This window comes from Panthera leo, chromosome B1 (assembly GCF_018350215.1).
Source record: "Panthera leo isolate Ple1 chromosome B1, P.leo_Ple1_pat1.1, whole genome shotgun sequence".
Lineage (NCBI taxonomy): Eukaryota > Metazoa > Chordata > Mammalia > Carnivora > Felidae > Panthera > Panthera leo.
Genome location: NC_056682.1, coordinates 173,132,943 through 173,159,495, shown reverse-complemented (window position 1 = coordinate 173,159,495; position 26,553 = coordinate 173,132,943). Strand labels below are relative to the sequence as shown.

The 26,553-nt window shown below is 45.9% G+C and overlaps 1 protein-coding gene across 5 annotated transcripts in view; it reads left to right on the top strand.

The window, feature by feature from the left end:
• The window catches only part of TBC1D1 (TBC1 domain family member 1), a 215,468-nt gene that overhangs the window by 162,063 nt on the left and 26,852 nt on the right, over positions 1 to 26,553 (top strand). For all 5 annotated transcript variants that reach the window (XM_042936631.1, XM_042936632.1, XM_042936629.1 and 2 more), the window contains 3 exons: positions 7,192 to 7,377; positions 13,247 to 13,408; positions 19,086 to 19,244. In XM_042936631.1, the coding sequence (XP_042792565.1) occupies positions 7,192 to 7,377; positions 13,247 to 13,408; positions 19,086 to 19,244 (507 nt within the window). The remainder of the gene's footprint in view (positions 1 to 7,191; positions 7,378 to 13,246; positions 13,409 to 19,085; positions 19,245 to 26,553) is intronic.

Below are 26,553 nucleotides of genomic sequence, written 5' to 3'. Positions count from 1 at the left end.
TCTTGTCTGCTGCTTTTTTATAATGTGTGTGTGCCCGACTTCTCAGCACACAGCCTCCCTCCCCTGCAGTGCATCTCAGGCTGAGAGTTAGGCTCACTGTTGAGTCTTCAGAGCTCCCTCGGCCCCAGCAGTTTGCACATGGTTTTTTACAGTAGCCCTTTGTTTTTCTGATTCACTAAGCTGTGCATCCCCTGACAGCCGTGGTACCTTCCCCTGCTGAAGAATGCATACATGAAATACACTGTCCTTAAAAACTGGAAAAACCTCAAATCTTCCGTGATTCCCGGTTCCTTACTGATTAATACACTAACCATTCAATGCTTTCTGTAATCTAGGCTCAACTATTCTTGTCTTGTTGTCACATACACACCATCTGCTCATTGGCCGAAATGGGTCATTGGCTGAGTAATCGCTAGTCACCTGTACACGTTGTTTCTGCCACCCTGTTTGCCTGAAATGGCTCCCGTCCCTTCCACCCGTGTGACTTTTCCTGTCCTTCAAGAACCACCACCGCTTCCAGAAACCTGATCCTGATGATGGTGGTAGGAAGAATGTTGGTTGCCATTTTATGGAATGCTTGCTCTGTGCCAGGCATAGGTACGTATTTAACGCTCACACTGCTCCAGAGACCTAGACACCGTTATGCAGATTTGTAGTTGAAACAGGCGTATAGCGAAGCTAGGTTAGTGGTGGAGCTAGGATTTGCCTCCCGGACATGTGCCCCCAGAGCTCACGCTCTACCTGACAAACAGGAGAGATTCATTTCTTTTGCTAAATTTCTTGAACACTTTCTCTGTCTTTCCTAGCAGTCATGTACTTCTCCCAGTCACCCTGTTGAAACTTGAGGGACTGTGTCCCATGCATATCTGCCACGTAGCAGGTGGCAAAAAACTTAGAAACATTTCTTTACGCCAAATGTTGTCTTTTTTTTTTAAATCCTGTTTTCTTACTGGTAGACCATTATATAATGTGACTGGAGAAAACGATGAAATCCTTTTTATTGTTACTATTTTCCATAAAATATCCAAAGAAGTCATGGTAGGGTTTAGAGCAGCCTTGGGTAAATGACCTCTTTTGTTCGGTGACTGTCGCACGTGCACCTGCTGTGTCAGCCCGCACAGGCAGAGCAGGGAACATGGAAGCCTCTGCCCCCCGGGCAGCTGCCTCCTGTCCAAGGAGCGGTAAAGCAGCTCGTGCTTTGTAAACAGTTTGACAGCATTCATGGAGGACTGCCTGTTCCTTTCTTAAATCTACACGGTTCTTTTACTTTGTTTTTTTAAGACGTTTTCTTCAGCTGTTGGTAACAACAGATGCTGCAGACGCTAATCCCTGTTGTTGTTAACTTTTCTCCAGAGGCTTAACGTTCAGTTGTAATTCTCATTTCCAAGGCCTATTCACGTTGTTAAAACAGAGGATTCAGAAACACTGGAATTTTAAACATTTCTTTTTCTTTTGGTGTGGCAGATCAGGAGTTTTGAGATGGAGAGAGTTACAAAGTGCTCTGTTGATGGGGTAACACAAAAATCCAGAATACTGGAGAATAAGGGCCTATCTCTTCATGTTCTTCCTGGAGCTCCCCTGTCTTACAAGGCACTTAATGTGTGATTTAATGTTCTGTCTGTAAAAGGAGGAGAGCTGCAGCGCAAGCCCGACAACAGCGTCTTCTGCAAGTAGCAGCGAGGAGCCCTGCCTTCCATGCTTTACTGAGTCGGGATCCGGGCAGATGCGAGACTGTATGCGTGCGTGGTCCTGTCTCCCCTCCCCTGCCCTGTCACGGCCTCGGCTGTGTGCATACCGATGGTGCGCACACATCTGTGTGCAGAGAGAGAGTAAAGAATGTGGCAGTGCGGTTGCAGGAGAACAGTTTGGCAGCTAAAATATTGACACACCAACATAAATCATATTTGTGGCTCTGTTGAGAAGGTCACAGCAAGGATTTCAGTAGAGGTGATTGTCTCTCAAGGCCTCTGAAATGTAGCTGGTTTTGAAATTCTCAGAACCCATTGAAACCCATCGTTTCTGCAAATCTCTATGATTTAAGCATGCTACATCCTGTCATTATAGGACATGTCAAAATAGTAAAGTGTAATCCTTTGCTAGCGTGTTATTGTGGCCCTTGGTTTTGTGGCCTTGCAGAGTTCATAAGTATGTCTGTCAGTGCCTGTGGGCGCCACAGTTGGGGCAGTCAGGGGCGAATCTCATTTCTCACATTTGGTACCGAGGGACTGGCACCCAAAAGGTGTAAGTGTTTACAGAGGTTTTCAAAGAGGGACCGCCAGACTGGCCTGGGGGTGGAAGAGCCCCCCGGGCCAGCCTCGACCGTACTCCTCCCTGTCAGCCTCTGTGCAGCAGCGGGTCAGCAAGAGTGTGGGTCAGGAAAGGAAGCCAGATCCCCAGTGTTGTTCTAAAGAATGTTAGAAACATCAAAGGAACCTCTCTTAGACCATCTAGCAGACCCCATCCCAGGTACATATAAGTGACTCAGTAAATACTGGTGAAAATGGCTTAGGAATTATCCAAGTTAAAATAATGCACATAACTGGGGCACCTGGGTGGCTCAGTCAGTTAAGTGTCTGACTCTTGATTTTGGCTCAGGTCATGATCTCATGGTTTGTGAGATCAAGCCCTGTGTTGGGCTCTGCTTTGACAGTGAGGAGCCTGCTTGGGATTCATTCTCTCTCTCTCTCTCTCTCTCTCTCTCTCTCTCTCTCTCTCTCTCTCTCTCTCAAACTAAATAAACTTCAAAAAAATAATGCACATATTTATTATTAGAACAAGGCTCTCAGCTGACTGTCCAACATCTTAATATTATTCTTGCCCTGACCCTGTCATTCCACTCAACCCCATGCATGTGAATACACATGGACTGTACCTCAAGCCCATGTGTGCATGCACCCATGAGAAAAGACTGTTAGAAAGCTATGCCCTTGACCCAAATCTAGATCTTTTTGCATTGATAAGAAAACAGCCCACTAGGATTAATTATACAGGCCAGATTTAGAACAAAGGATAATATGTTTAAAAATTGTTAATTATAAACTATAACATCAGTAATTGTTGCCACATAAAAAGAATTTGGGTGAGGGGGAATATATTTTTACCCATTCCCAGGGTTTAGGAGAGGATTAAGTGATGGGGAGTTATACTCTGCATGGAGTTCTTGCTGAGGATGATTTTGTTTTCCTTTCCTCCCCAGGTGTGACAGTTGGCAATGTCAGGGCGTTTTTGATGGGCACTCCTGGGGTGGGCAAATACTACTGTCCTCTGGTGTGTAGAGCCTAGGGAACCTGCTAAATCCTCTAAAATGCACAGAACAGTCCCCCGTGACAAAGAATTATCCAGCCCAAAATGTCAATCGTGCTGAGGCTGCGAAAAGCCTGCTGTCAGCTGTTAGGTTTATTTGGTGACCTTTACAGTGGATTAGCTTTTATTTCGTGAATTCAGAGGTGAAATTAACACTAGGACTGGTCATTTTTCTTTGTATGCTGCGCTTGGCCTTGGCACCCCGGCTGAGGCCGGGACAAGCCGTGGGCATGTGTGAACGCCTCGATTCACGCAGTCGATGACAACAGTGCCTGCACGAAGTTTTAGCTGCTAGTGGTAGCAGCAAAGGGAGATGAGCTGATGTGCCCAGTACAGGGGGCTGTGGGAGGGAGGGCCAGGGGTAAAGCTGCCTTGTGGAGAAGGAGCTCTGAGAGCCAGCGGTAGCGGCATTACCTGGGAACTTGAACCGCATTGTTCAGCAGAGTTTCAGCGGCCAAGATGGTAAAAGAAAAAAGGGAAGACAAGAGCTCAAATGGAAGACTTGAGGCTGCAGAATAAGATGAAATAAGAACACCGACTAGAATTCCTTCTGAAAAATGCAAACTCTCGGCCTCCCCAAAGATCTGCTAAACCAGAATCTGGGTTTTAGCAAGATCCCACGTGATGCTTGCGCATCTGGAAGTCAGAAGAGCCCTGGGTGAACGTTTTGTATTTCACATCGTGGCCCTGACCCTTGCCAGCCATGCGGCCTGGCCCAGGTTACAAAACTTCACTGCACCTTAGTTATTCTGGCTGTAAAATGGGGATGACAATGTCACCTGGTTCGTGAGATGGTCGTGAGACCCAGATGTGCGTATTTGTGTTGAGGACTCAACGGTAAATGCTTACCAAGCTGAGCCGTGACAGATAATAAGAAAACCAAGCTCAAGGAGAGCACATTAGGGAGGCAGTGCGTGTCCTCATCGCCAGGCAATGCCTGTACTCCTTGCAGATCTACTTCTTTGGAAGAAGAAAATAGCAAACACTGGAGCTTCAAAAGACTCTGGTTTTTGTCAGCAACCCAACTGGCAGAGAGTGATGGACCTGGGGACCAAACAGCCGAAACTCCCAGATGTGTTCCATCAAGTCCAGCCTGGGCTATGCTCTGTTCATTACCTTGCAGGGTCTGAAAGTCAGTAGGACTGTGCAAGATGCTCCGGAGGAGAAAGGCGTTGAAGAGGGGAGGGCAGGTTGGAGGCAGGAGGCTACGCGAATGAGCCCTTGACTGATTAGCGGGGTTTGAGAATGGGAAAGAATTTCTAGACCGACTGCTCCTCGTGCTCCGTCACCAGGTGGGTCCCTGGCTGCCTGCTCTGTGCACGTGAAATCATGTATGGCGAGCCTGCCCCCCCCCCCCCCCCCCCCCCGCCCCACAGTGAGTCCGTCTCCCAGCAATCACCTTTTGGAAACAAGACCCTTGCCAGCCAGTGGGCGTATAAATCCTTCAATATGAGACGAAGCAGAACTTGAATCACCACCGCATTGTTCAGCGGAGTTTCAGCGGCCAAGATGGTAAAAGAAAAAAGGGAAGACAAGAGCTCAAATGGAAGACTTGAGGCTGCAGAATAAGATGAAATAAGAACACTGACTAGAATTCCTTCTGAAAAAGGAAGAACTTGAGCTATGTTGTGTTCAGGAACGACTAATGCTAACAGCTGTTGGGGGTGATTGGTTTGTTTTCTGAGTGTTTTGCAGAACATTTTTCAATCTCTGATTTACATCATCACAGGTTTGCATTATTTTTCCTCATTTTTCTAATTATGAAAATTATTCATTGTCACAAATGTAGGAAATACAGACAAAAACAGCAAGCACGCCCAGACGTCGTACCCATCTAGTTGTTCTTTTAGTCAGTAGCTGTGTGCCAGGCACCTGCTGGGTGTCAGGGACTATGCCGGATGCCAGGGAAACCCTCAGGGACAAGGTGGCCTTGTCTTGCTTTCTTAGAGCTTACAGTTGAGTGGCTAAATCTTGATGTGTTTCCTTCCAATAGTTTTTTGTGTGCCCTTAATGACTATGTAATAGCAAACAGAGCTAATATTCACTGTATTCTTACTGTGTGTTCACCCCTGTTTCAGGTAGTGTATGTGATATGTATTAACTCAATCCCTGTAACAGTTCTGTGAGGGCTGTTATTCCTGCCCAGCAGATTGGGAAACCGAGGCATAAAGAGGTTAAGCAGCTTGAAGATCACAAAATCAAAAAATGTGGAGTCTTGATTAAAACCCAAACAGCTTGGCTCCAGAGCCTGACCTTTTAATCGCTGAACTATACTGCTTCTCATAATATTTATAAGATTGAGATCATTCTGTACAGACAAGTGTGATTCCTGCTTTTATACTGACCATTACACGTGAGCACCTTTCTATAAGAACAAATGTGCACAGACTACCTCCAAGAGAAGAATTTTAATGTATTCATTCGTTTAATAGGATCATAAATAAACAGATAGAAATGTGATGATAAGTATTTAAATGCTTGCAGAGATCACAGAGCATTCTTAATGCTTATCATAAATTATTTTAATCCAGTACCTTTAAGAGGAGTTAAGATGGACAAGTGACTTTAGGAAATGAAATGTTTTGTAGCTTATGTTTGATTTCTTAGATTTCATAGCAGCAAATCAAACCCAACCTTAGCCAAAGATAATGAGAAGTCAACGCTAACAGCTGTTCTGGAAATTAATTGTCATGTGGCATTGTGTTGGAGCACTGGAACACTGGAAGAGACTGAATGTTGTGATCTGGGTGGTTGTGAGATTTGAGTTGTCTGAACGGCTTTTCACAGCATGTGTTAAAGACCATGGTTTTATTTAGATTCAGTTTAGACTGACATTCCCATGAATCCTTCGCCTCAGGTGAGGTCCGCTCACACAGGAGCTTTTGCTCTTCTCGGCTAGTTTCAGAGTGAGCAGGTGGGGCGTTCTTTCCGCTGGTCTGTAAGGTATCTGTGAGTTATAACAACCTTGTGTAGCAGTGGGGTCTGCAGTTGAGAAAGATACACATTCATGAAATGTGAAGAGATTTCAACTAATAACTAGAAATTTGGAAACCGGTGACATAGGAAACCTGAATTGTAGAGATACCTAGCAGAAGGCGTGAACTTCCAAATCAGGCAGACATCGGTTGCGATCCCAACACACCTGTGTATTCACTGCCTGACGCTGGGCAAGTTACTTTGCTTGGCTGAGCCTTAGTTTTCTCTTCAGGCTAATTAATCCCTGCCTCTGGCGTTGTCATCAGGATTAAATGAGTCTGTCTGTATAAAACTCCTGGCGTGGTGCCCAGCACTTGGTAGAGGATCCGTTAATGGTCACTGTTATTATTGGCTATTAAATATGCTTTCATCTTCTTCCAAAATACCTAGCCTTGTAACATAGTGGTTAAGAATGCACATGGAGGCCAGACTCCTTGGGCCCCCGGTCCTGGCTCTATACTTCCAGGCTGTGTGACATTTGGCAAGTGTCAAATGTGCTCTCGTTTGCTTTTCTTTCTTTAAAACTGAATAATTACAGTAGCTACATTTGAGGGTGGTTGAGTGTTAAACTAGTATCCATAAAGCCCCCAGGATGATCTGGTACAGAGTGAGCACTCTAGAGCGTTTGCTGTTACCAATAATACAGTCATTAACTCAGAAGGAAATAGAAATATTACACCTTTGAAAGTAGGTATCTTTGAACATTTCTTCAGCTCCTACAACTTTTGCTTACCGTTTGATGTATAATTTGATGGTTGTAGTTCACACCCAATTTATTTCAATGCATATTAAAACTTGAATTTTAAATCTGGTGATACCATTTCATGATATGCAAGCGAGCAGAATTTTCTGATCTGCCACTATGTTTAAATATAAGTCTTACCATTCTGAAATGTCCTTTTCTGTCCCCAGATTACTCTGAGCTGGGAGAGCTACCGCCACGATCTCCTTTAGAACCGGTTTGTGAAGATGGGCCTGCTGGCCCTGTCCCAGAGGAGAGGAAAAGGACACCTCGTGAGCTTCGAGAGTTATGGCAAAAGGCTATTCTACAGCAGATCCTGCTGCTCAGAATGGAGAAGGAAAATCAGAAGCTGCAAGGTTGGTTTGCCATATTTTTTAGAACTAACAGGGCTGATAATCTTAATTTGTCTTGGCTCTGAAGTGAATTGCATCACACATAAGAATGCCATCTTTAAAAAAACAAACAAACCAAGACGCTCTAACATACGTACATACATACATACATACATACATATATACAAAATATCTGTTTACTTTTTCAAAGTGGAGTTAGTGCTTTTTACTTTCTGGAGGCTTCATGATAACCTCACCCAGCGCATTAAATTATTCCTGGATGGTCGTTTGCGGCATAACATCTGGAACTTCCAAGAGACAACCCTCAAATGTAAGCTTCAACTCTCTGAAGAGTGTTTTTTTGTTTTGTTTTCTCTTTCCCTCCTTACTTTGTCCCCAGCTACAGTCTGTGCCGGGTGGTAGGTGTGAACTAATCCTGCACAAATCAGTGAAATTCATAACCTCACTCTATGTGCCTTTTGAGTGGGTTGCAGGTAACCTAAAGCAAAGAGGACGAAGCTTCAGCATTAGCTGAGTTCTAACTGAACAAGATCGAGATATTTTATAGACAGACTCTTTTAATGCTGCTGACAGCTTTCCAGAAGGCAGGTGTTAGCCTGAAGAGGAAACTGAGGCTCACACCAGCCAAGTTCTTGCCTGGGGTTATGTCAGTATCAAAATACGACTTGAACTTTGAAAGTTTAGATTTTGTTCATTTCCTGTTTTCTTTAGTGTTGCTTGAACCAAAAAATATTATCTTCATAGCAGCTAAGTGAAGTGGGTGGTATGGTGGAAAGAACGTGGGTCCCGGAGTATAGAGAGCTGACTGGATATAAAATACTGGCCATTTTGATGGGGAAATCTGAACATACTCTTTCCAAAGGAGGCTGTGCAGGCGGTTCACTTGTGCCGCCACGGCCCAGAGCAGTTTGGCAGTTAGAGCACATTTCATTGAATTTACTCCTTGGCCGCAGATCTTCGTCTTTTATCTTGATGTCTGCATATAGAGCTGAAGGTTATTAAGGCACCAAATCTGGTAAGGTTCATAGTCCACCAGCGTATGTCATCTTTGACCAAAAACACGAAGTCAGATACAAAGTAGTAAGACCTTTGAATATGAAAGTAGTTGAGCATTTGGCGTGGGCTACTTACAGGTGCTGTGGGCTCTCCCTGTACCCGGTATTGAGGCTGAGAGACCCTCGAAGTGCTGTGGGAGAGGGTGCCACTGTGAGGGGAGTTTACTGCAGTGATTGCTAAGATTTCTTCCAACTCGGTTTTTCTACCATTTTCTTGGGTGTTCTTGAAGGCAGTTCTAAAAGCAGATGCTTGAAAGAGACTTGACAGTGATCACATCACTGAGGGTACATCAGCTACATGACTGCTTTGGAGCACAGGACTCATATTCATGCATATATTGGGTTGGGGTCTTTGTTGAAAAGCAGAGAGGCAGTTCTGTTCATCATGTAGGCCGTAAGTCCTAACACTTCTCCGGGCCAGTCTGCTTGCAAATGACAGCCACGGAAAATCAGGGCATAGCTGTAAAATGGGCATGGCACCGGCTGGCTTCTTGGGACGTTGGGGGGCATCATGGCTGCCATCGAAGAGACTGATCAGTGTGCCACGAGAGCAAAGCTTCTGTGAAGCTGTGTAAATGATGATTACAGACAAGAGTGAACAGGGAAGTGTTCCCTAAGGTGACCTGGAACACCTGGCCAGGTGTTGCATCAAGTTCACTGGGCCTTGCCAGCATCTTGCCACCACTTCCTCATTCCATCTGGCGGTGGTCCATCCTGTGAGGTCTTGCATTCTTGCTATTTGCATTAATTTCTCTTTTTGTCTCTATAAAGTTCAACATATGTGTTCACCATTGTGGTGAAAGCACAATAAATTGTTTAATTCAGAAAGCATCGACTGTTTCTGTGAGTAAGGTACCTATATTGCTAAGACACTTCATCATCAATAAGAGCCTGACCGTGAATTGCCTAAAAAAACATCTTGTAAGCTTTGTTGGGGTGGGATGGGGGCAGAACTTTCTCATTAAATACAGAAGCAAGATTTGACATGAACCAACCAGGAGTATACCATGTACTAGACAGACAGTCATTCTGCTACACTGTTTGTTTGTTTGTTTAACTTCTTTTTAAAGGAAAGTTAAATTGTAGCTGGGTGTGGGATGTGGTTCTTGTAATTGATCTAGTGTTTAAGCTAGATTGCATGCTGTTTGAGAAAGAAATGAGAAGAACATGTGTGAGGAGGTTCTTCCATGGTTAATTAAGCCTATTTCCTAGATTTAAAAAAAAATTTTTTTAGTGTTCATTTATTTTTGAGGCAGAGACAGAGCATGAGTGGGGGAGGGGCAGAGAGAGAGAGAGAGAGAGAGAGAGAGAGAGAGAGAGAGAGAGAGAGAAAATCCAAAGCAGGCTCCAGGCTCCCGAGCTATCAGCACAGAGCCTGACGCAAGGCTCGAACTCACGGACCTCGAGATTATGACCTGAGCTAAAGTCAGATGCTTAACCGACTGAGCCACTAGGCGCTCCATCCTAGATTTTGAATATGTGGATTAAGTATCTGTTACTATTCGGGAAGCATTGCATCTGAGCAGGAACCAAACCACATCATCTAAATTCTCTTCAGTCCCTTATAGGCGGTTGAAAGCTGAATTCTAATTTCCCCAGATAACTTTTAATGGTTCTGGGACCAAAATACATTGCTTGTCTCCCAAGCCAGCAGTCTCCACCATGTCCCTCTGCAAGGCCATTCCTCCCCTATTACAAATGAAGATGTGAGAAGCCCAATGCAGGACAGGATGTGTGGTTCAGTACAACCATGGTTTGGGGTCAGAACACTATTGCTTATCTCACTGACTGATGTAATTCAAAATTTCATGCTTCAGATTAAAGTGTTATACTATATCTGCATAATGGTATGATAACACATTGAATTTTGTATTTTAACTGAAATGTAATTGATATTTTTTTAAAGGGTTTTTCCTGGTTAAGCAAACGCATTGTGTTGGTTATAAAAAAAAAAAAATAAAGACTGGTTCTTCTAACATCCCTACAAGTTTGGAGGTCACTTAATCACTGATGCTTCCAGCCTCTTAGCCTTTCCTTACTAAAGTTTTAAGAGATGATGGTAATTGGGGCACCTGGGTGGCTCAGTCAGTTAAGCAGCCAACTTTGGCTTAGGTCATGATCTTGCAAATCATGAGTTTGAGCCCCGTGTCAGGCTCTGTGCTCAAAGCTCAGAGCCCGGAGCCTACTTCAGATTCTGTGTCTCCCTCTCTTTCCCTCTGCCCCTCTCCCACTCATGCTCTGTCTCTCTGTGTCTCTCAAAAATAAATAAAAACATTTAAAAAATTAAAAAAAAAAAAAAAGGTGATGGTAGTTGGAAGAACATTTTATTTGTGAAGGCAGTCACTAGCGACGCAGGATTGGGGACAGGCAGCTACAGCCCACCCTGTGTAAGAGACATAAATCAGACCTGAACGTCATTAGTCCGAAGTCTGAGTAGGCTCATACATTCATGGTAGATGGTAATAAATGTTTTAGATGAATCTTCTGTAAGGTTACGTTTGCTCTCATATAGTCCTAGTGTCCCATAGCCCCAGAAATACTCAATCGTGGGTTTGTAGACCCTTATTTAATATTTTAAACGGTTTGGTCTTGTACATAAAGGCGTTGTCTGGGAGCTTTGACATTTGTTGCAAGCGTGTACCATCCGCGTTGCTTAATAAGACATTTTGGAGGCTCTGGATTTTAGGTAGCAATGTTAGGATACTCAAACTGCAGGATGGTGCTTAGGTCAACAGTAAAATACATGGATTAAGCCTTTTCAGCGGAATCTTCTGGCTAGATGTTATTGTCCTGTTGAGTTCAGAGAAGGCTCCTTGCATAGCTTGCTGGGCTCTTTAGTGCAGCCAGACAGGCTCACAGCAGAGCTCACTGTCAGAGAAATGTCCCTTGGCACTGAGAGCCCAGTGCTACCTGCAGTCACTGGCCAGCAAGGCTAGTCCTGAACCTGCTTTGCCACAAGGTGGTTTAATGGGACCTTAAAAAAAATGTGTTCTTCAAAGTGAGAAGGAAAAGAATAAAGATGGTAGGGAGAAAATCGCAAGAGAGGCAGCACCAGGCCTGGAGTCACTTGACTACCCACCAGCCAGTAAATAACTTAGGGCAAGCCCTGTACTTGCTCTGAACTTCAGTTTCTGTGTCCACGAAGTGAGAGGCTTCTCTCACTTCGGATGATGTGGGACGTTTTCAGCACCATCTTTTCTTGCATTTGTACTTGAAGGCAGTAATCGAGTCCATTAAGTACATAATCCATGCATCACATGAATAAGGTTTTACCATTAGGGTAGAGTTAACTAGATTAACTGAGTTTGCCTTTGCTCAATTTCTAACACGGAAAAAGAAAATATTTTATTTCATGTTATCAGCACTTAGTTTTGTAAAGCAACATTTTAGACCTTTCCTTATTTGTCTTTATATTTTTGATAATTTGTGAGTACTTGCTGATTAGCAGAAATTTTTGGATGCTTGGTATATTTCATCTCACTGAATCCTCACAAGAATAACTCAATGAGGTAGCTGTAATTCCCGTTTTAAAAATAATAGGCACTGGAGTTCAGTGTAGTGGTTGGACCTGGAGGAAGGTATGGGGGGGAGGGGGACTTTGGGTCCTGCTCCAACACCTCCGACTTCTGTGGCCCCTCCTCTACTCCTGAATCAAGTGGGGATGGGGGTGGGGAGAGCGTGTGGACTTTCAGGGGGCTGGGGGAGGACACACTTGGAGGAGCGGGGGTGGGGGGAGCACTGGGACCTTCAGGGAGCTGGGGGAGGACACACTTGGGGGCGGGGAGAGCATGCGGACTCTCAGGGGGCTTGGGGAAGACACACTTATGTGATGTCTGCATTGACTTAGCAGTTTCTCTAGGACTATGAATGGCTGTATGCCAGTAAACTTAACTGTTGAGATGCAATAGACAAACTGCATGAGAGGTACAGTTTACCAAAACTGAAATGAGAAGAAAAAGATCTGAATGGCCCTGTATCTGTTAAAGAGATCACATTTGTGTTGAAAATCTTTCACACAGCAATGCTGTGTGTTGTCAAGATCTGAGACCTGAGGTGGGATGGATTTGGGGGCTCACGACATCACCACTGTGTTGAAATAGAATATCATGGTTTTAGGTGGGAGTGAAGTTGTCAGATTTAATCCTGAGAATCGTCAATTTAAACTTTTCCTTTATCGATTCCCTGCCTCTCCCCCCGCCCAACCCCAGTTTGGTAATCCAGGTATAATTCTTAAGCAGTTTAAGCTGAATAAAGTTGGTGGGAAATAACAACTACCTTCGTACATTTGGGGCGATGTCATATGAAAGGGAAGATTTATTCTGTTGAGCTGCAGGAAGCAGAAACATGACGAGGTAGAGGCTACCTAAGAAGGTTTGGCTCTAAATAGGGAGGAACTGTCCTTGGAGAGGCTCTCCTGGTTCAGATGAAGAAATTGTGTTCATCTCTAACCATGCCAGGCACCAGGAATCTTAACGCATAGCTCCTGTCCTTAAGATGTTTGCAGTTTAGTAGGGTAGCTGTGAAGATTGATAGAACTGGACAGGTATGGGATATATTTTAGTAGTGGAGCCAACAGGTTTCTTGGGGCAGGGCGGGGCGTTGTGCAGGGGTCAGAGAAATAAATCAAGGACACCTACTAGGCATACTCAGCTTTTTCTAAGGTAAGGAAAATGGGGTGGCGCAGGATCAGTGACTTTAGTCTGGACCTGTCAGCTTGGCTGTAACTGCTCACCATTCCAGTAGCGATGCTAGATGCTAGGAAATGAAGACTTGTAGCCATAGCATTCTCTAACACGCTCTTGCATGATCTCTTCTAGCCTCTGAAAGCGATTTGCTGAACAAGCGCCTAAAGCTTGATTATGAAGAAATCACTCCTTGTCTTAAAGAAGTGACCACAGTGTGGGAAAAGATGCTTAGCACTCCAGGAAGATCAAAAATTAAGTTTGACATGGAAAAAATGCATTCGGCTGTTGGGCAAGGTAAGCTTTATGGGGAATCCATCCCGCCATCCTTACCTCCCATTGATGTTGGGAAGAGGTATGGAATAAAAAAACATCAAGGCCCAATTTTGGTGGCTGTTTCTCTCGTAGTTACCACACCTTTCTCTAGTCTGTTTCCACATATCTTAATTTGTGTGAGTTTCATCACCTTTCATGATTCCTCTTAATTAATTAAAATGCCCAGAAGCCTAGGAAGCAGGAAGAAGATAGGAAAACAGGGCTTAGTTGCCTACAAACTGGGTAATGATGACATATCTAAGTTAGATGGTAAAGCAAAAACTGATTGCATGGCTTCTCTGGGGAAACAACACAGTTTTATGCACAGACTTCGGACAGGTCGTCCCAGGTTTAGATCCCAGCCCTACTGATTTGCCATGTGATCTTAGGCCAGTGACTTAGCCTCTCTGAGTTCCACTTTCCCTGTTTGTGAGGTGTGGGCGATGACGGTGATTGCTGTGAGCAGTAAAAAAGCTGATACCTGGAAGCACACTGCACATCCCTGCTACCCTGGAGGGCCCGGGTGGGTAGGCGGTGTTTGTGGGTTTTTAGTGTGGTTTACTGACAGTGTGCCAGTCCACACTACTACTGGCCTAAGAATAGGACTTGGGACTAAACATTTAGAAACTTTTCCAGTAATTTCACAAGGGTGATCCAAAAAAAAAAAAAAAAAAAAAGTGGACTTGTCTTTTATCAGTCTTTTTCTTTCTGTTTCATTTTTATATAAATTCATTTTTACTGTATTTTATAACAGTATCAGCAGTGGATTGGAACATTTTAAAAGAAAACAAAAACTGGTTCTTCACAAATAGTTTGAGTAGCTCCATTTTACAGCTTAACTTTGATGATTATTAGTGTTCAAGTAAAACAACCATTTCTTTTAAATAAATGTATATTAGCATCTGCTGGCAAGATCAGAGACCTTTGGAGTCTAATTTTAGTGGTTATCAAGTTCTGGTCAGTTTAGTCAAGAATAACCAAGAATTCAGACAAAGCAGTTCAAATATGTATGAAGCTTAGTTTTCTTCCGTGGACTTTGTTAGCAGCTCAGCAGAAGAAGTTACACAGTGTTACTTATCTCAAGAGAGTGACTGGGCCAAAGCATTTACTCCTACTGTAGTCTGTGGGCATTATTTAACCTTTATCTGAACTTGACTGTGTCAGTTTCAGTAATATGTAGTGATTGCTAGTTACGACTTTCCCCTTTCTATGGATAAGGAAACATGACGCTGTTGTAATGGTCCCAGGGCCTGTTCACACACCCATCTCCTGGAGTTCTCACCACCACACAGCACTACCTGTGGTTGGACCTGCCTCGGCAGTGCTCTTCTCAGAGAGCAGAAGTGTGGCGGGTGGTGAGGACTCAGACTCTTAATTGGCCAGCGGCTTCCCGTGTGACCTTTGGCAGGTGTCCTCGCCCTCTTGGGCTCCAGCCTTCTGGCAGCTAGAGTGAGAGGCATAGACCCTACAGAGGGTCTCACAACTCTCTTCCAGTTCTCACGTTCTTTTGCCCCTAGTGATTGCTGGAGGCTTACCATTGCACCAAGTGGCCCCAGATTGCCATTTGGAAAAGGGAGAAAGCAGAGAAAAGAAGGACTCTGTTCTTTCCCTTTTCACTATTGACTATTTGATGGTCTTCAGGTGGCTTTGCTTGTACAAAAGGTAAATCGCATGGGTCTGTGACAGCTGTTCTGAATGTTTGAGTTTCTTGGAAACTGGCACCTGGAGATACTGGTTTTCGTTATGTATTTGACAAGAGGGAACTGATGGAAACACTCCAGGCATCTGGAACCTGTGTAGTGAAGTTTGGGATAGGTGATTGTACAGTTTGTAAACTGAGATGAGCTGAGGCTAACCCTCTTGTGTCCACTGACATGGTCATATCATACCTTCTGTGGCAGAAACTCTATTTCTAACTGCACAAGCGGCTTTTTCAGTTATTCGGCTGGTTTTAACACATAAGATGTAATGACTCCAAACAAATGCCCACAGTCCATCTTGTAGCTCAGAATAAAAAACAAGATTAAGGCGGGGGGGGGGGGGTCAGAACCACCCCTTTGGCCTCTTAGGTAGAAGCCAAGTTACTACAGAGACTTTGAAAGAGAAGATAGTCCCTGTGTGGGTGATGAGGCCCTTCCTCTTAATGGTCTGAGGACCCCTAAGTGATGGAAAAAGGGATCTATAAGCCTTCCAAGTTAAAATTGGATCAGAGCAGCAGGATTAGTGTGTCAGCTTAGGAGAAGGAAGAATAATTCTGTAGAGCTTTAAATAACTCAAAGCTTAGTTTGGGTTTAAATGATTTCACTGAAGATAGCAAGGTAGAGCTTTGTGAACCGGAGTATACTTTTCTAGGACTGAGATTGCGAAGAGGGCACCTCAGCAGTTGGCAGTTCAGGCCAGATGCAAACACTGCTTACCTGTGATCCAGCAATGCCACATATAGAAACCTGTTCTAGAAATTAACCAGTCAAAAATGTACTGCAGTAGGAAGAATGCATATTATGGTGTTGTGTAGCCAGTAGCTAAAACAGAACCAGAAACTCCTGCCATGTGACTGCCCTGTGCCATAGTCCTCGAAAATGACACCGTAGATTTGTATTTACTGGTGTAAGAGATGTCTGAGATAAGTAAATGAAAAAAAAATACTGTGTGGTCTCATGTACAGTTGTATATTTCTGTATGCACATAGTGTGTGACACATGCATGACACAATTGCAGATATCCGAGTAATAGGATGACCATACATCCGGTTTGCCTGGCACAGCCCTGGTTTACAGCTTGTCCCAGTGAAATAATAAATAGCCTTCCTCTCTGCTTTCAAATGCTTCCTGCTTTGGCGTGGTGAATTATGTGTTCACTCTAGTTATGAGTGAGTGGTTTTTCACTTTCTTTATACCTTTTGCATTTTTAGAAGGGCTTTTTTTTTTTTTTTTTTAAGTGGTGAGCACAAATTACTTCTGAAGTCAGTAAAAATAAAAAGGTGTTTATATTCAGGGGGAGGGTGGCCTCCTGTCCACCAGGAACCCTGCCTGCAGGCCCAGGGTACGAGTGGAGGCAAAACTGAGCATGGGGAAGGCTGTTCCAGTCCTTCTCAGCAAAAACATTGGCTCCAGTTCACATGACTCTTTGTTTTTAAATCACAAAACCTAAGCTCTCTTAAATACGAGAATATGTGGTACTGTCCAATGACACAAGCGATATTCTCTTCTTCCAAAAAATAAACGTCTGATAAGATAATGGGAATGATTTAGTAATAAGAGGAAATTGGTTATCTCATACCTTGGGAAAATATCCCAGTTTTAAAAAAATAGTTTGTGAAAAAGCCCCACTATAAATCACTTAACATGGTGACTGTTTTTCAGGCCACATTTACTTCTATTATAGTTTGAAATGTTAAGGGCTTGTGTGTGCGTGTGTTTACACACACACACACACACACACACACACACAATGATATTCTTCGAAGCGGGGAGAGAGGAATGGAGTAATCTAAAAAGGCAGATGTCAGGGTGTGTTAGTTTCCTATTGCTTCCGTAACAAATTATTACAAAATTGATGGCTAAAACAGAAATTTTCTTCTCACACTCCTGGAGGCTAGAAGTCTGGGGTCAGGGTGTGGGCAGGGACACACTGGGCATCCCTTGGCTTGTGGCTGCGTCACTGTGCTCTCTGTCTCCATGATCACATTGCCTGCTCTTCTCGTCTTCTCTGTGTCTCTTGTAATGACACACGTCATTGGATAGAGGGCCCACTTGTATCATAAGGATGCTGATCTCATTTTCAGACCTTAATTATGTCTACAAAGACTCTTTTTCCAAATCATGTTCACAGGTTCCAGGGGTTAGGATGCAGACACACATCTTTGGGGGCCACCATTCAACCCACTACACAGGATCATGAGATTAATGCCAAGACCAGCATTTAGAGAGGGTGTGAGTTGTGGTCACAGTGAAGTGTGGCCCTGTATTTCTCCCACAGGCTCGCCTTTTTTGTTTTCTTTTACAACTGGGCTGTGTAAGGGAAAAGTCAAATTGCTTACCGTACCCAGGATATTTCTAGGAGATGGCTGAGTGATTGTTCTAAATAGTTCCTTGTGGATCTGGTAATAAATGAAATTGACCACTATCTGGTTCAGATCCACAAATGATGATTTCATTATTAACCGCCAGGCAAGAACACAAAATATATGTTCTCTGGTCCCCACCCGAGTAGCAGCTTGCTGACTGCTCTGAGAGAGACGACAGTCCCTCCCTCTGCTCTGCTCCTACCCAGCTGGGTGATCTCGGCTGAGGGACCTGTTCCTGTGGGCTTCAGCTTCCTTGTCTTTACCAGGAAGGGCCATCATCCAGCGTCCCTCAGTGGGTCGTGGGGACGACGACGCAGTACTTAGGATGGCGACAGCACCTGGCAACATCGTGCTGGTCTAACCTGCCGCTGCTGTCTTGCCAAGGGTACAGACTTCCGTCAGATGTGGCCAGTGGAAAACCAGGAAAACTGTCTTCCCGGGCAGATGCTCTGATGAGCAGGAAAGTGTTCAAAGCGGTCCCATTTCTTCGTGGAAGGAAGGAGACCTCAGTCCCTCAATCAGAGGCTCCTTTTCTCTCCAGAGGACTCCTGTCAGAGACGAGACAGATTTGGTGTCTTACTCTGCAGGCTCCCTTGTCTCCCCATTTCTACATTCGGGCCTTGTAACAGCTTAATGGTGAACCAAAAAGTTCTGAATCAGAACCGTCAATATTCCTGCAAAGTCTGCCTTAAATGACGTCATTGGCTTTAAGAGAACTTCTCCTAGTTTCAGAGGACATTTTTAATCACGTTGCGTAGTCAAATCAGTTGTATTGAAAACGTGGAGTAGAGGCTCTTGGGTGGCTTTTCTTGTTTTCCCGTCCCAGTTGAATGCTGCCCGAGGCACGTTTGTGTGGACGGCGGCCAGTCCGGCCTCTTGTCCCTTTCTTAGCCCACCTTGTAGACGGTGTCTAATCCGTATTCCCCAATTAGGCTGCCCCCTCCCCAGCTCAGAAACATTCCGGGGTTCCCCAGAGCTGCCACATAAAGTGCAGGTAGCTTGCCTTTTATTTCATCTCTAATAAATCCCTTCCCCCTTCCCACTGCCACCTGCCCCCACCACACATGCGCCCTGCACCCGAGGCAGAGAAACACGGAGAGTTTTCTTCCTCCGACGTGTCTTCTCTCTCCCTTACCCTTCCCACAGTCTTACATCTTGGCACAAGTGAAGGATTCTGTGAAATCTTGCCATCCTTCATCTGAACCCTCGTATGAGACAACATTTTGCATTGTAGTTTTACACGCCTGGGAATCTTTCCCTCGAACATTAATTGGCACCAGATGGGGGCTCATATTCATCAGCTTATCCACCCCCCCCCCCCCGCCCAAGTGTAGCACAGTCCGAACATCATATATATTTGAAAGCCGTAAGGAAAGTGCGAGGGGCCAGTGGAGGTGGGGGGAAGGACGGGGGTGTGGAGGAAGGAAGGAAGGGGAGCAGGCAGGACAAAATTTTAGTTGTTTCCTTTCCCTTTCGACGCTGCTAATTCATATGAAACAAGAGGTTGTCAGTGGAGTGAAACCTAACTCATTTTTATTATTATGTCGTACTCTGAGCATAAAATCTCTCTGTTTCCTGCCCCTTCTCCTGAAGGTGTGCCACGTCATCACCGGGGGGAGATCTGGAAATTCCTAGCAGAGCAGCACCACCTCAAACACCAGTTTCCCAGTAAGCAGCAGCCAAAGGACACACCATACAAAGAACTCTTGAAACGGCTCACCTCCCAACAGCACGCGATTCTTATTGACCTCGGTAAGTCTGCATTTGGTTCGACATGAAAATGGAAGGTCCACTCACTTGAAAAGTCTGGAGAGACTGTCTGAGTTATTTAGTGATCCGCCTTTAGGTTTAGCAATCAAAATTTACTGCTGAGACGTTCAAATGGAAAAGCCCTGGAGTAATCACAGCTGCCTGGAGTCATGTACTTGAAAGTGTATAAAAAGTCTCTCTGTTGTTGACTCCACTCCGCATGAAGGCTCCGCTCGTGATCATCGTTCAGTTCAGTAATTCAGATACTGATAGGCAGTTTTATCGTCAACCAAAAGAACGTCCTGGAAAACAGAAGTGTCCATACCAAGGCTTGGTCTAATCACAGGAGCCGCCCCCTGGTCTTCACTAATTACAAACAGCACTTACGAGAAAAATTGTGGAAAGCAGTTTATGGGTGGGTGGTGGGCCATTTTGTTTTGGAAACGGGGTGGCACTGGTCTCTTGAACAGTGTTAAAAATGCTAAGATGGACATAGTGTATTGGCTGTATCCACAGGTGCCCCGGTGAAGGACTCGTGGAATTGGGATGTAGCTGTGGTATATGAAAGGGCCCCTGACCTGTCCGTGGCTGTGGGTGCAGGTGGGGTGCATCCTCTTCTGGCCCCACGTGGCAGGAGCTCGGCCCTGTGGCTTTTAGAGGACATGGTCCTGCTTCTGGAACGTCCATCCCGGCTGCTGCTGTCACCAAGGGCGCCCGAGGGTCCGTCTGTGCTTTGGGCCCCGCAGTGGCCGTGCAGCAGCCGGGAGGTGAGGATATTTCCCAGTAATCTGGGGTGTGATCTAGATCAGACAGCATCGAGTCTTATCTGTCTGGCCACACAGCAGATTAAAAGGTCAACTGCATAAAAGTTCTTCATTAGGTCCGAGCTCAGATGTCACCTCTGAGAAACTGTGCCTTCAGACGATGAGGTCCTGCTGCTAAGCCTCTCTGTCCCGCTCCATGATACTTACACATTCATTATTGTTCCAATTACCGTTGTTACTTAAAGCTACTATGTAACTTTACCTTGAGCCAAATGCCATGTAAAGTTACTTAACTCGCCTTTTTTAGTTTTCACACCAGGACCAGCTACCTATTGTTCTATCTCTGTTGAGAGTTGAGAAGATTGAAACACTGAGAGACGTTAAGTAACTTGCTTAAAGTAACACAGCTGGTGTGCTGCTGAGCAGTGTGGCTGCAGGGCCTGTGCCCTCTACCCCTCGCTCCCCAGCCAGTGTCCTTAATGAACAGGCAGCGCCTTCCTACTGCCCTTCTCTAATGCCGTGCTCTGCGGGCTGGACTGGGGCTGATGTACCTTCCTACCCCCAGCTCCTGGGACAGAGCCCGTCACGTAGTAGGTGCTGAGAAGTCTGAGCTGCTGAACAGGAGCCACCGCACTGGCATACCACTCTCACATGACCCCCGTAACGGCCCTGGGAAATGGGCCCTGTATCCTCTTAAGAAATGAGGAAACTGAGGCACAGAGAGATCCGTTCTCGACCATAGACACACAGTTAACTGGCAGGACCTCACCCCGCTGTGGCTGTGTGCCACAGTAAGGCCCCTCTGTCCTGAGGCCCTCTGAGCCCATGATCCCCATGTGTTCCCGTGGAAATGGCTGGCCGGGTGAAGGGTGATGCTGATGGACCATGATGACTCCGTGGGGACAGTGTACAAGGCGTGGGGCTGGAGCCCGTTTGGCCCACTGACCCCAAGGAAAGCAGTTTTGTGACCTGGCAGCTGTGTTTGCTGATGTGATGAGTAACAAAAAAATGACACTGTGTTCCTATCACGTGAAATGAAGTGAAAAATAAATTGAGAGTAGGAGGTAGAAGGGGGTGGGAGGCACAGCCGTTTTCTGCATCTGCCCCCCACTCCACGGTGGGGTGGGAGGAGGAGGCGGGACCATGTTCTCCCTTCTTCAGTAAAGATGTTCCCTTCTCTGTCTCCTGCTGCTCTCCTGTACTCACTTTTCTGCAGATGGGGAAGAGAAGGCCAGGTCAGCTCAAGGGCCTGGGGTGGGGGTGCCGCCCCTGCTGTGAGCCCACTGCAGCCTGTCCTCCGGTCAGCACTGGGCTCGTGAGAGTTGAGACGCTGCCTTTTCTCATTCACGGGCAGGGCCAGGCTGCACTCACATCCTCTGGTCCCTGCCTGTCTCCCAGCACCCCCTCGCACCCCCAGAGGCCGGCTGCAGCCACCCTCCCCGACCGCACTGGCTGCCTCTCCGCCTCACCTCTTTCCCAGTCCTGGCCTGGCCTCTACTGCGGGCCCTCCGAATGCACGCCCAAGGCCTGAAAAAGCTCTTTCCAGCAGTGCATCTTCAAGAAACCTCTGTGCGTGTCTCCGGGTTTTACCCAGGGAGCCTTCAGAGCCAGACTGCTCTCCTGACTTGAGCTGGGAAGACCACCCAGCGGTGGGCCCCGGTGTGCAGGCCACGGGCTCTGCTCAGTCGGGTTTCAGGGAGCGCTCACGCGGGAGTTCTAGCAGACTTTGCCACTGCTTCCCCCTCACTCCTCGCCAAGGGGCAGCGTGTGCCCACCTAGTTGTTTAGTCTGCACTGTGGCTAACGCGAGGCCTAGTAAAGGTGTGCAGTGCTGCCCAAAACCAAATCCGTATTTCAGTTTTTCCTAGAAGGCGGCATCTTTATCCTGGCCACAACAGAATGCCTGTTGATTGGGGTATTTTGGAACTTCATGGGTTTTTGTTTTCCTGCCGCTTGCTTTGTTTTCTGAAATGAGCTGCTAATGTAATCAGCTTTTTATAAGGTTTTTCCCTGCAAAGAGTAAGAATAATAGGTAGTCAGGCAGTTTCATAGTTTATAAAACATATTGCTTAGCCTTGTCGGGTTTCAACTTTACACAACACTATGTGAATGTGGTCACATATTATTTCCACTTTAGAGATGATAAACGAAGCCCAGAGAGGTAGTGTGCTTTGTCCAACTTACAAGCTGCTCGGTGGCAGAAAGTTCTGGAACCTAGGTCATCTTAGTGGCTGTATCGTATCCCTTCCAGGACACCCTGTAGCTTCTGTCTTTCTTGGATCTGCCTCCCACCTGCCAACACAGCTTCCCCACCTTAGGGATAACCACACCCAGCCCAGGGAAAATAGAGCAGAGGATGCTTAGCGACTCATTCTTAGTTCAGGAACCTGCCCCAGCCTCTTAAGCCTGGTTCCACCTACAATAATTCGTGCTGCCCCCAGGTAATTGCAGCTTTTCTCTTCTCTGGCTCTCCCTACTGAATAGACCACATGACAACCAACATCCTGCCTTCTGGCTGTGCCTCTCACTCTGGTCACGGCCACACTTAAAAGCTGCCGGTGACAGTGAGCAGCTAGCTGGAGACCCCCTTCACGCTCCCTTCCTCGGTCTTCTACCATTTCAGGGCTCCTGTCCCTGGCATCCAAGCCTGGATACCTTTCAGCACTCAGAACGTGCATCTACGAGGCTCTCCATCCTCTCCCCTGATAGGAGGGATTTAGCCAGAACAAAATGTGAACAGGTAATCTGAGAACACAGGTAGAAACTGCTCCCGATCCTCCCCCACATCATTTACTTGTTTTATTAATCTGTGTTCTATAGGTTAGTAAAGCGGTGGCATAGTTTATATACTCCACAGAGGTCTAGTGAGTCTTTGGTGACCAGTAATAGTATTTTTGAGGGACTTCAAGTCTTTTTTTTTTTTTTTTTGAGAGAGAGAGAGAGAGAATATCCCAAGCAGTCTCCATGCTCTCAGCACAGAGCCCAACATGGGGCTCATCAGTCCCACCAACCATGAGATCATGACCTGAGCTGAAATCAAGAGTCAGACGCTTAACCAACTGAGCCACCCAGGTGCCCCTGAAGGACTTCTAGAGACCCTTCATCAGTGACACCTACACGGGGTTAGCCATGCCCGTGCTGCAGCGAGAGGCAAAGCAGGTATCCACGGACATGGTGGGGTCCACGATCCAGCATGGGAGCTGTCATACTGATTTTTGCTTCCACTTAACATATTGTAACCAAAGGTGTAAAGCCTGCCTGGTATCTTGAAGAAAAGGAGCTGTAATCCAAGTGTTATAAAAAAGAATTTTCTCCTTGCTTTTTTAGAATCCATAAAAGATGAGGAGGAGAAGAGCCTCCAGAGTGAAGGATGAGCCGAGAGTGTTTAAGAACACTAAATATAGAAGGGCAGACAGGGTTTTCCCTTCTCCCTCCCTGTTTGGTATTTGCCTCACTTGGCCGTGCCACAAAAGCTGAGTGCTGTGCGCTTTGGGTAGGAGATGGGGTTGTTCGTTAGCAGAGGATGGGTGCTGGTAGCCGTTTCATTTTTGGGTTGAAGTCCTGTGTGAGAAGCTAAAAAGCATTGATGGCAAAACCCAGAAAAGTAGCTAGAATTCGTTGCACAGCAGTCTTGCTATGTAACACTTCTCTGTGTCCAGTTGGGGACTTGGGCAGGATGGAGGTCAGATGAACAGTCACAGCTCAACAGTCACAGCACCAACGGCTACATGCGTAATTTCAGCAGGTCTGTCCTTGGCTCTGGTATTATCAAGACCACATTATGGGAACGTATTGATCCCCGAAATAGCATATTGATTACTCTTGAACCTCAGAGTGACAGGACTAAATGTGGATGTGATACAGCAGGGTGGCTTCATGTCTCCCTCTATTCTTCAAGCCAGTCACCGGTGTGCTGGCAAACAGCTCCCCCAAGCCCGTCAAAAGGAGGCCTGATGATAGAATTTGCAGATTTCCACAGTGTAAATGGGCTAATTTTAAGCCACCCACTTGAGGTCACTGATTGTGGAATTTAGCAGAGATGTGCACAGACACGGGAGGAGCCAGTTCCGATGGTCAGTGGACCCAGCCAAATGTTTCCTAAAAATAATCTGCATACAGAAGATGCACTCTGTATGCACTCTCCCCACTCTGCCCCCGTGTCATTCAGTAGTCATTCCACAGATGCTTCTTGAGCACCTGGTACATTCCATGCCTTCTCAGAAAGACACATTCTAGCGGGGAAGACCAACACGAAACAACCGATGACCAAATTATTTCATTAAAATTGTGAGGAGTTGCGGAGAGCATATCTTTTCTCCAGTATTTCTCAAATTTGGCTCAGAGCTAAAACGCGACCATTTCAGAAGACCTTGGGATCACAGCTGTCATCAGGGAAGGAGCCTTGGAGATCATTCAGTTGTTAGGGTTACTGTTCCTTGTGCAGATGAGGAAGCTGAGAGGCAGAGGGTCACGTCAGAGTGCTGGTTTGCCAGTACCACCCCCTGGAGACGCAGGAGTCGCCAGGTCCCTCGTGGAAGCAGTGAAGAAAGAAACTTGTTTGTCAATTGCAGACCGAATAACTTTGCAGGTGGCCTGGTGTGTGAGAGACCACTGGCCTCCCGTAGCAGCTGCAGCGAAGTAAACCAATGCTGAGGGGCTCATGGGTCTCCCCAGGATTAAGTCAAGTGAGCTGTGGAGAGAGTTGGGCAGGATACTCTTGACATTGGAATGGTATTTCTCCCGGAACCAGGCACGGGTCACCTGAGGATCCCTTGAAGGCCTTGTGAAACACACATTCCTGAGGTCACCGTCCCCGATGGGCCACTGAAGAAGACTTTTCTAGATGAGGGCCGGGAGTGTGCATGTTTACAAGTGCTCGGGTGATTCAGATGTCATTAGTGTTTGGAAACTGCTGGGAGAAAGCCCATCTTCACCCTCAAAGTGACAGAGAAGGAAAGATTCATCCTGGAAAACCATCCCTTAGCAGGGTCAACACTTAGACTGTTGAGCATTACATGAAATTAAGTTGTAGGTCATTTAGAAATACGTCTGAATTGTGGGTCTCCTTCTAGGTCTTTCCAGCACACGTCACCACGTAGACGTATGAGACACAAAATCATTCCATGTCTTTCTAATACAAATAAGGAGTTTCTTTCTGTTCATATTTGACTCTGGTCACTCAGCAGTCTCCTCGCTCTATATGTGAGGGACACCCTGCCCTAGAGAGAAATCTGAAGGCCTACGTTTCTCTACTTCATAGCAGATGATAAAATGGTGTTTAAAGAGGCAGGTACCGTAGCCTGATGCATATGCAGGAAGGAAGGGCTTCACAGTTTTTACCCCGTTTCCCTCAGGGTTGGCAGGAGCAAGGTACTTTTCCCAAGCCGGAGTCTTTCTTTCAGTGCTCAGTATGCTGTTCCTGGGCAGGCGGGTGGGCGGGCAGGCTGGTGCAGCTTCTACCCTTCTCACTGAGTCAGACCCTTCTTCTAGAATCTGCACAGACTTTGAACAAACATGCATGGTAAGCAGCATTTTACTTGTAGTTAATAATGTGCGTAGTGAGCAGTGAGGTCCAAGGGGCTAAACAAGTCCTGATGTGTGCACTGCCCAAGACTCCAGTCACCAGCGGCAGATTAACATGCAGATACGTGGTCTTTATAAAATGCAGGGCTCTTTCCTGGCGCTGACTTAGTACCTTCTAAATGGGGTTGGAGGGTTGCAGCACTCAGTACCAGATTACGTGAATGCAGATGCAGATTCTCCAGGAACGTTTTTAATCGGCCTGGTCCATTTTCTGCTCACCAGGCTCGCCTCCTCCCTTCCCTCCCTCTCCTGGGTGTGTACTCAAGAGCGTGGGTGAGCTGCGGTGTTCTTTTAAAAGAACTATGATAAACACATAACCTATAAACATACCATTATGAACAATGCATTTTCCAAAATAAAAGAAATTTAGAGGCACTGTTTTACGTTTTTAACGTCTGGATAAATAGAATTAACTGATTCTCATTTTTGTTTCTGCATTCAGTCTGTTGCGTTTATGTTGTTTGAAATACATGAAGACAAAGCCAACCTTGCATAGATAGATACATAGCTGGAGAAGGGAGGAAGGACCACATGGACCCTCGAAAGACCGACCATACATTGACAACTATTGACCTAGAAACATGTAATGTAGGGAAACAGCATCCCCCCAAATAGAATTCAGTACATAGACTGCACTACGAAGTCAGATGGGCAGTCCTTCTTCTTGTCCCTTTAGTCAAGAGCTTAAGACCAGAAGCTTGTGACTGTCCCTACTTAGGAGTCGGTGCAGGGGCCTCTCTTGCTGTGCCTAGTCCCAGACGCTGTGAGACAGGGAATGGCATTGGGAACACTGGGACATTTGTTGCAGCTCAGTCAGGTTTGTGTGGACAGGTTTCTTGCATAAAGAAAATCAGTGACAGCTTCTGACACTGCAACATGGGAGACTAGACCAGTCTGGGTAATTCCTGAAGATCTGGAAGTTTGGGGCTCACTGGTGTTTTGGTGAATCTAGATGGTGATGTTGTT